This window comes from Malaclemys terrapin, chromosome 1 (assembly GCF_027887155.1).
Source record: "Malaclemys terrapin pileata isolate rMalTer1 chromosome 1, rMalTer1.hap1, whole genome shotgun sequence".
NCBI classification, from domain to species: Eukaryota; Metazoa; Chordata; order Testudines; family Emydidae; genus Malaclemys; species Malaclemys terrapin.
Window position 1 is genome coordinate 269,013,109 of NC_071505.1, and position 9,907 is coordinate 269,023,015.

Consider the following 9,907-nt stretch of genomic DNA (forward strand, 5'->3'; position numbering starts at 1 on the left):
ACTAAAACCTCAAAAATCTGGGAAATTCACACATAAGCCCTTTATTATATGGTAGTTAAAGTGGAAAGAATGTTAACACTGTACTACTCACCAACTATTTTTAACCTGCATATGTCTCTCGCTCTCTTTCTAAATGTGATTCTAAATGGACAACCCACTATTTACTTTAAAACCTGTCATAAGCATTTTACCAGCAGCATACATATTTACATCTATGCATCTAAAACCATAGATTGATCAATTAGCCAAATAAAGGGGTACAATTAAGCATGAGTGAGTGGTAGAAATTAGCTGGGATAATAGTGAATGGTCAGTTGTATAATGAGAAATTTACTAAGGGAATACGTGTCTACATGGCAGTGTAAGCCTAGAGCTTGAGCATATACCCTCATTTGTAACCACCGGTTAGGAATTATTGAACCCTGTGCCGAATCTGAGAATCCAGTATCTACACTGTATTATGAGGGCCCAAATCCAGCCACCCATATCTCAGTCTTCCCAGCATCCTCCCAAAATGTGGCCACTCTAGCCCCTTGTTTGTGAGTGCAGTGTGAGAAAACTTGACTGTTCAACAAAGTTGTCAGTCCGGAGAACAAAGAAGGGTGTCCTGTGGGACTGTGGAAAACTTTTGGCAGAGTCCCATTGCACAAGTCCATTGAGGCTCTGTCTACACTGCAAAGCAAGAGGGCTTGAACCCTTGGTCTTGGCTTGGCTCAGGCTTGGACCTTCCAGACACGTGGGGTCCTGGGACCCTGGGTCGGAGACCTGAGACCTGGATTAGAGCTATTTGTGTGCAAACAGAAGGGGGGGTAGGTGTCAGCTTGAGTTCAAACCCTGTGCTTACGCTGGAGGTTAGACACGCTCTAAGACACCTAAATTAGGGGATTTTAGTGTATGTGTGACTGGGAGTTTAATAAAACTATTTTAGTTAGTTAGAAGCCATAGTGCTAAAACTCATGTTACCTTTAATTATCTTTATGAATATTGTTTGTTGTCTGGGGAATGGAAGTAGAGGAGGAAAGACTAGCATTGATGTAATTGTAACCCTTCTGCCAGGCCAAGTTGATAGCAGCAAGGGCCGGGTTCAGTACATAGGGGTCCCTTCCCAACAGCGTGACACAGAACCAGCTCGAGCCCCCACCCAGTGACCTGGGAAAATCTTACACAAACCCCTAGGCGCCTCGAAGAGGCAATATTTCCCCTCTCGCAAGCACAGAGCCTCGGTGTAGCAGAAAATGTTTAATAACATGAGGTAAACGACATAGCATTAAATTGGGAAAACACCACAACTAGAGTTCATAGACCAAACCATGAGCGAAGACCCACCCCAGCAAATTGGGCCGTGTCCTCTCCCGTTGGTTCTTGAAACCCGCGACCCAAGAATCACCAAAGTCCCAAAAGTCCACCGATCCCAAAGTCTCTTGGGTCCAGCAACCCAAGAATCACAAAAGTCCCAAAAGTCCGACAACCCCCCAAAGTCTCTGTCCCTGATCAGTGCAGCCCCAGAGTTCAAAAGGGGGGGGGGTGAGCAGGGTGTTAAGGGGCACCTTACGTGATCCGAGGCCAACCCGGCTGCTTCTCCGTGGGGTTCCACCGCAGCCTTACCACGAACTGCTCCACTCCACCCGCAGTCCTACTCCTGCCGTCCCACGAACTGCTCTGGCAGCTGCTCCGCTCCGCTCACCGACCTGTGAGCCGCGCCGCTCCGCTCCGCTCACCGACCTGTGAGCCGCGCCGCTCCGCTCCGCTCACCGACCTGTGAGCCAGGCCGCTCCGCTCCACTCACCGACCTGTGAGCCGCACTGCTCCGCTCCGCTCCAGCCGTCCCTTGGGCTGCTCCCACAAGGCTCTGCTCTGCTAGCTGCTCCTCCAGCCGCTCCGCTCACCGACCTGTGAGCCGCTCCGCTCGCCCCTGCTAAGCTAAGTTAGCTTAGCAATATAGCTTCAGGCTCCCCCACTAGTTAACACAGCCTCAGTGATCTCAGCTCTTAAATAGCTTTAGCTCTTTTGTGATTTTAGCTCTTTTGTGATTTCAGCTCTTAGTGATTTCAGCTCGTAGTAGGGGAGCCCCAGTGCTGGTGCACTAATGGCCCAGAGTAAATTCAGTTCAGCAGTCTGTAACTAGACTCCTAAGGGAATCAAAGTTAGCTCTGACATTCAACAGTGGAGAGAGGAGGAGGTGCAATTGGTGTTTCAGGCCCACAAAAGGGACCCACACCACCAGGTACCAATACCTGCCCCCAACCTCTCTCAATTCACTGGGTTTTGTAACCCATGCCCCTTGACAAGCAAATGCTACTTAGGTAATGGTGAATGACTCACTCAGTCCTTCTGTCATACACCAGTTCCACTGGCCTTGATTCACAGAATCAGGGTAACAAAACTTTATTCTTCCTGCCCCAATAACAGAGAAACTGGGGATCCCACACCAGCCAAAGTAACTACTTTGAGTTGCTGTTGTTTCCTGCCAGGCGAGTGGGTGTGCCTATGCAAACAAGATCAGCCCCTGGAGTTCTTTTCCACACTCGCCATAATTCACCACCAGATGTCAGGGTAGAGCTCATCCTGACTCTGCTTACATCCTCCCCCCAGCCGAAAATTTGTCGTCCCGACAAATCACACTCCCTATTATAACAACTCACTGGTTCCCTCCAAAGGGCCTCAGATAGCCCACTTTAGCTTCCACAAGCCGGTGTGCTAAACATATTGGTTCCTCACTAGTTACCCCAGGTGCATCATAAGTCAACCGTTTTACTGGTCTTATTACCCTGTCTCGTCTATTAAGAATCTCTGTTGCCGTGGTGCGCGGGACAGCCTCTTGAACGATGGATGGAGAGGTTTCCTTTGAGGGTCCCTCGGCTACTGGCATAGGCCCCTGCATTTCTAGTTCTAACAGTGGAGGGTCCAAGGTGCCCAGGGTATCCTCCACCTGTATGTCTCCACTATCCAATAACCTGGGTATGTCATCACATGGGGGTCCCACCAGTCGCTCAGGGGTGTCAGGAATGGGCCTAACTACTTCTGCCATGGGGTTTAGGGTGGAAGAAGAAGAGCTCTCTTTTGATTCAGCCGATCGAGACTGAAATCTTGTCTCCATCCCAGGATACACCATGGTTGTGTCTTCCTCCTCAGACTCACTCTCGGATGTGCTGCATGGGGGTAGGGTAGCTGCAGGGGGCTGGCTGTCCACGTTGGAGGGCGGCTTTGGTCCAGCACCTTCGTTCTGCCCAGTTGCCCTGTTGTGGCCCATCTCATATGGGGTGCCTACCAATTCCCCCACAGGGAGCAAAAGGTTTCTATGCACTGTCTTTGTCTGCCCTGGACCCTCTTCAGGTTTGATCTTGTAGACCGGCAGGTCTCCTAGCTTTTCCATCACCAAGTAAGGTATTGCCTTCCATCTGTCGGCTATCTTGTGTTTGCCAGCAATACCCAAATTTCGCAGCAGAACTCTGTCCCCCGGCTGGAGTTCTTGCAGACGTACCCTAGCATCATATCGATGTTTGTTGCGGTCTGCGTTCTTCCGAGCTGCAGATGTAGCTAAGTGATAAGCCTCCCGCAGCTTTTCTCTCAGTCAGGATACATATTGCTGATGAGTTTCATAGCTATCTCCATCCTCTGATACACCAAAGCACAGGTCTATGGGTAATCTTGGTTCTCGTCCAAACATTAAGAGATATGGGGTGACTCCTGTAGCATCATTCTTTGTGGCATTGTAGGCGTGCACCAGATATGCAACATGTTGGCTCCAGGTTGCTTTCTGCTCTGGTCGCAAAGTCCCCAACATATCTAATAGGGTTCGGTTGAACCTCTCTGGCTGAGGATCACCTTGCGGGTGATAAGGCGTTGTTCTAGACTTCTTAATTCCCGCTATCCTCAGCACCTCCTTCAGAAGATGACTCTCAAAGTCCCGCCCCTGATCCGAGTGTATCCGGGCTGGAAATCCATAAACTGAGAAATATTTCTCCCACAGTACTCGAGCAACAGTGGTGGCCCTCTGATCACGCGTGGGATATGCCTGCGCATATCGCGTATAATGGTCAGTCACTACTAGAATGTTCCCAATATTCCTCTTGTCTACTTCTAAAGACAAGAAATCGATGCATACCAGTTCCAAAGGTTTGGTGCTGGTGATGTTCTTGAGATACGCGGCCCTCGTGGGCAGAGTTTTCCTTTGAACACATCGAGCGCACGTCTCACATTTCCTACGAACATCTTCAGCCATCCGGGGCCAATAGAATCTACTACGAAGAAGTTCCAGGGTCCTCTCCATCCCTAAATGTCCAAAGTCATCATGCAGGGCCCTCATGGCCAGGGCTCTGTACTCTTTTGGCAGCACCAGTTGTGCTCGTTGCTTTTGTAAAGGGTCGATGGTCATTCGATGTAACACTCCCTGGATCAGTTTTAGTTTGGTCCATTCTCTCAATAGTAGTTTACCCTCCGGGTTAGGAGGGACAACTGCAGCTGGGCTTTGCCCCTCCCTTTTGGCAAGTAGTGTATCACGAATGTCAACATCTTGCAGCTGGGCTTCTTGCCAGTCAGCCGCATTGAGCACGGGCAAGGGAGATTGGTCCAATGCAATATAGTTCACAGAAGCAGAAGGCACGCAGTCAGGGGGCAGGCCCAAAGCTTCTGCAGCACATCCATGAAGACTCTCATGGGCCTCTGGCTCTCGGCGACTCGCACTGCAAATAGCCCTCACTCCATCCATGGGTATCATAGCCACTTCAGGTGCCTGTGGTCGCCGGGACAATGCATCTGCATCTACATTGCTTCTCCCTGATCGGTATTGAATGCTGAACTCATAGCTAGCCAAGGCTGCCACCCATCTCTGCCCTGTAGCATCCAACTTAGCACTTGTTAACACGTAAGTCAATGGGTTGTTGTCTGTCCACACCTGGAACTGAGCACCATACAAGTAGTCTCGAAATTTCTCAGTGATGGCCCATTTCAAGGCCAAGAACTCCAGCTTGTGGATGGGATAGCGAGTTTCACTGTCAGACAGTCCTCGGCTGGCAAAGGCTACGGGTTTATGTTTGCCTTCCACTTCTTGGTACAGTACTGCTCCCAGACCCTCCAAACTGGCATCAGTATGTAGGATAAACGGTTTGCTTGGGTCGGCAAAGACTAGGACGGGGGCATGAGTTAGGCGACTAATGATTTCCTGAAAAGCCCTCTCACATCTCTCATCCCACCTTGGCCCAAACGGTTCGAAGGGGCCATAATGTCTCTGCACAGGAGGCTTTGGAGGCCTCCTCTTATTCTTGGTCCTAGATTTGTTCTTGTTGGACTGGTATCCCCTGGTAAGATCATTCAGGGGTTTTACAATTGTGGCGTAGTTCTTCACAAATCTGCGGTAGTAACCACTAAATCCAAGAAAGGTCTTGAGTTCTCTGTAGTTTCTTGGATGTGGCCAGGTAGTGAGTGCTTCTATTTTGTCAGGATCAGTACTCACACCCTCCTGGGACACAATGTGACCCACATACTTCACTGAGGTTCGGCAGAACTGGCATTTGTCAATTGAAAGCTTCAAACCATACGCCTCCAACCTATCGAGCACTTTAAGAAGTCTTTCTTCATGCTCCTCCAAGGTTCTTCCAAACACAATCAGGTCATCCAAGTAAACCAACACTTGTAGTAAGTTCATGTCTCCCACGACTTTCTCCATGAGACGTTGAAACGTGGCAGGTGCCCCAGAAATCCCTTGGGGCATGCGTTCGAACTGGTAGAACCCTAACGGGCAGATGAAGGCTGTCTTCTCCTTATCTTCTTCTCCCAGAGGGATCTGGTAGTATCCACTCCGAAGATCCAACACAGAGAACCACTGGCTACCCAGCAAACAGTCCAAGGCATCTTGTACTCGAGGCATGGTGTATTGGTCAACTGTAGTGCGCCTGTTTAGAGTGCGGTAGTCAATACACATCCGGATTTTCCCACTCTTCTTACGAACCACCACAATGGGAGAGGCGTAGGGGCTTCGGGACTCTGTAATGATACCATTCGCGATCAGCTCTTGAAGATGATGGCGTACGTCTTCCATCTCAGAGAGAGCAATCCTCCTAGATCTCTCCCTGAAGGGTCGGGGATCTTGTAGCCTGATGTGGTGTTCCACTCCTTTGGCACATCCCACGTCCCACTCATGCAGTGAGAATACCTTGGATCTCTCGCAAAGCTTCTTCCGCAGGCGATCCTTCCACTCCTCAGACAGTGGGGAGTCCCCAAAGTCAAACTTTGCGGGATCCATCACTGGAACTTCAGCTTCACACTGGGGTCTCACGATGGTTTCAGTCTCAAAGATGTCTGCAATCTTCTGCCCTGGTTTTACAAACACGTCACGGCGGGTTTCATTAGCAATCAATATAGCCACCTCTTCCTGGGCTTCAGCAGGTAGGGTTATGACTCCACTGAGAACCAGCACTCCTTCTGGGAGCCCTCCCTCGGTCGGCTGCTCTACCATTGCTAATGTTTTCTTACTGTCTTTTAGGCAGGTACTCATGACAATCACTTCCTTTTCTGTCATTGCAGGAACCACTAAGGGGACCGGGCCTGCATACCTCAATGCTCCCACTGGCAAATCAGGCATCACTTTTCTTGTGTCCTCAATTTTTCTGTAGGCTGCGGCACAGTGTGTGTGTATCACCAAGGTGTTCAGATATTGGTCCCCTGCTCGCTGTCTGCAGTAATCTGCGAGTACCTTAAAGAGGCTGGAGTTGGTCCCTATTAGCACGGACACATCAGAGGCTCCTTTAGGGTCAGGGCATATTAAAGCAGCAGTGTCCACCTCCTGTCTTACCCCCGCAATCTCTTCTGGGAATTCCAGGTGTACTATGACATACCCCTGATAGGGGTATTCATCCATGCTGAGGCCACACAGGCCAAGCCCTGTCAGGGGCCGTATAGGCAGATGCCTAAGCATCTGCTGGTAGAAAGACTGGAATATGATAGTCACTTGGGATCCTGTGTCAAGCACTGCTCTACATTCTGTCCCTTCAACCTTTATAGTTACCTCCGCTCGGGGTCCGATCAATCCTGGTGGGATTCGGGCTGCATGGTTCTTTCCAGGGGAGCCTCCACACCCTGTAGGCCTAGGCGGCTCCCTTCCCAGGCCCTGGGGCCATTTCCCGACTTTCCCCAGGTGGTCCTCAGCTTTTGATATACTAGCGTGGGATTCTCTGCATTCTGACACCTTGCAGCAATGTGTCCACCCTGGCCACACCGGTAGCAGAAGAAGGATTGTCTTTTCCCTTGTTGTCTCGTTGGGGCAGAGGTTCTAAATGTAGTCCTCTGAACCGTGGTAGTGGAGGGTTCCATGTACCTTGAAGTATTTGCTGAATCGATGGTATTCTCTAATTCAGCCACTTTCTGTGTCAGGACCTGCACTCGTTGGGTAAGTTCCTCTTGAGGATTCACCATCAGTGCCTTGGGCGTTCGGGTGGATGTTGTGCCAGTCGCCGGGTGTGACTGCACCTCCCAAACCTCGCCAGCTGCCTGCCTCTCTTCTTCCTCTCGGACCTCTTTTATCAGCTGAGAGTAACTCGGTGGATTGTCTTGCCGTTCTCTTAATCGGAGGTGGAGAAGGATTGGGTTCTGATATTGAATTCCTCTCACAATCTGAGCCAACCTAGTCCGGTCCATTTGCCCAACTGCCACTGCTCCCCTCATGATGGCTCTCTGCAATAGTTTCTCCAACCTCTGGATATAGGCAGAAACCTTCTCTCCCTTTTGTTGCCTGGCATTGAGGAACTTGCAATAGACATCATCTGAGCCCTCGGTTCTCCCGAAGGCATGATCAAGGGCCTCTAGGCAGTCCTTCACCTTGACTCCAGGGTTACTGAGTTTCAGGGTGCGAATCACATCTAGGGCTGGCCCCCTGAGGCACTCTACTAGTCGCCTTCTCTTTTCAGCATCAGGCACCGCCCACTCCTGCAGCATTTCAGTGGTGTGTTCCAGCCAGGGTTCAAATGCTTCCTCCCCAGGTATTGGGGTGGGACCCCCAGAAAACAACCTCAGTTTACGATAGGGGCTTGACTCAGGGTGGGGTGGCATAACCTTCTCTAATGCTTGCCCCAAAGCCTTCACCCAGTCATCAGGTGAAGGAGCACTCTCCCGGTGTGGGACTCCTGGGTCAAGGCCCAACAGACCTGGCATATCAGCCAAAGTCTTTCCCTCTTTCCCCAAAAAGGCCGACATTTTCTTTAAAAACTCTACATCAGGGGCAGGGACTGGTGAGGGCTGGCTCCCAGTGGTTATTACCGTCCACTCACCATCTTCCACTGCTATCGTGCCTGGAACCTGTAGGGGTTCCACAGCCGATGGCAGCTCGCACAGTACAGCAAAAGCCCCCTCCTCCCTCACAAACATGCGCCCACGCATTTTGCACTTACTCAGGTACTCAGTGGATACCCTTAAGATAGGTTCTATTGCACCCTCATCAAACGCCTCTGGCACCCCCGTTACCAAAAGACAGTTTGTTGTCTGGGGAATGGAAGTAGAGGAGGAAAGACTAGCATTGATGTAATTGTAACCCTTCTGCCAGGCCAAGTTGATAGCAGCAAGGGCCGGGTTCAGTACATAGGGGTCCCTTCCCAACAGCGTGACACAGAACCAGCTCGAGCCCCCACCCAGTGACCTGGGAAAATCTTACACAAACCCCTAGGCGCCTCGAAGAGGCAATATTTCCCCTCTCGCAAGCACAGAGCCTCGGTGTAGCAGAAAATGTTTAATAACATGAGGTAAACGACATAGCATTAAATTGGGAAAACACCACAACTAGAGTTCATAGACCAAACCATGAGCGAAGACCCACCCCAGCAAATTGGGCCGTGTCCTCTCCCGTTGGTTCTTGAAACCCGCGACCCAAGAATCACCAAAGTCCCAAAAGTCCACCGATCCCAAAGTCTCTTGGGTCCAGCAACCCAAGAATCACAAAAGTCCCAAAAGTCCGACAACCCCCCAAAGTCTCTGTCCCTGATCAGTGCAGCCCCAGAGTTCAAAAGGGGGGGGTGAGCAGGGTGTTAAGGGGCACCTTACGTGATCCGAGGCCAACCCGGCTGCTTCTCCGTGGGGTTCCACCGCAGCCTTACCACGAACTGCTCCACTCCACCCGCAGTCCTACTCCTGCCGTCCCACGAACTGCTCTGGCAGCTGCTCCGCTCCGCTCCGCTCCGCTCACCGACCTGTGAGCCGCGCCGCTCCGCTCCGCTCACCGACCTGTGAGCCAGGCCGCTCCGCTCCACTCACCGACCTGTGAGCCGCACTGCTCCGCTCCGCTCCAGCCGTCCCTTGGGCTGCTCCCACAAGGCTCTGCTCTGCTAGCTGCTCCTCCAGCCGCTCCGCTCACCGACCTGTGAGCCGCTCCGCTCGCCCCTGCTAAGCTAAGTTAGCTTAGCAATATAGCTTCAGGCTCCCCCACTAGTTAACACAGCCTCAGTGATCTCAGCTCTTAAATAGCTTTAGCTCTTTTGTGATTTCAGCTCTTAGTGATTTCAGCTCGTAGTAGGGGAGCCCCAGTGCTGGTGCACTAATGGCCCAGAGTAAATTCAGTTCAGCAGTCTGTAACTAGACTCCTAAGGGAATCAAAGTTAGCTCTGACATTCAACAGTGGAGAGAGGAGGAGGTGCAATTGGTGTTTCAGGCCCACAAAAGGGACCCACACCACCAGGTACCAATACCTGCCCCCAACCTCTCTCAATTCACTGGGTTTTGTAACCCATGCCCCTTGACAAGCAAATGCTACTTAGGTAATGGTGAATGACTCACTCAGTCCTTCTGTCATACACCAGTTCCACTGGCCTTGATTCACAGAATCAGGGTAACAAAACTTTATTCTTCCTGCCCCAATAACAGAGAAACTGGGGATCCCACACCAGCCAAAGTAACTACTTTGAGTTGCTGTTGTTTCCTGCCAGGC

At 51.0% G+C, this 9,907-nt stretch overlaps 1 protein-coding gene across 1 annotated transcript; it reads right to left on the bottom strand.

The window, feature by feature from the left end:
- Positions 1-7,020: 7,020 nt before the first annotated feature.
- On the bottom strand, positions 7,021-8,145 carry LOC128839234 (paraneoplastic antigen Ma1 homolog). The gene has a single exon (XM_054032086.1). It carries the CDS (start codon positions 8,143-8,145, stop codon positions 7,021-7,023), a length of 1,125 nt encoding a protein of 374 aa, XP_053888061.1.
- Between the last annotated feature and the right edge of the window lie 1,762 nt (positions 8,146-9,907).

Excerpts from the sequence above, each read along its gene's own strand:
- LOC128839234 (XM_054032086.1), bottom strand. The coding sequence starts at position 8,145 with ATGCCAGGTCTGTTGGGCCTTGACCCAGGAGTCCCACACCGGGAGAGT.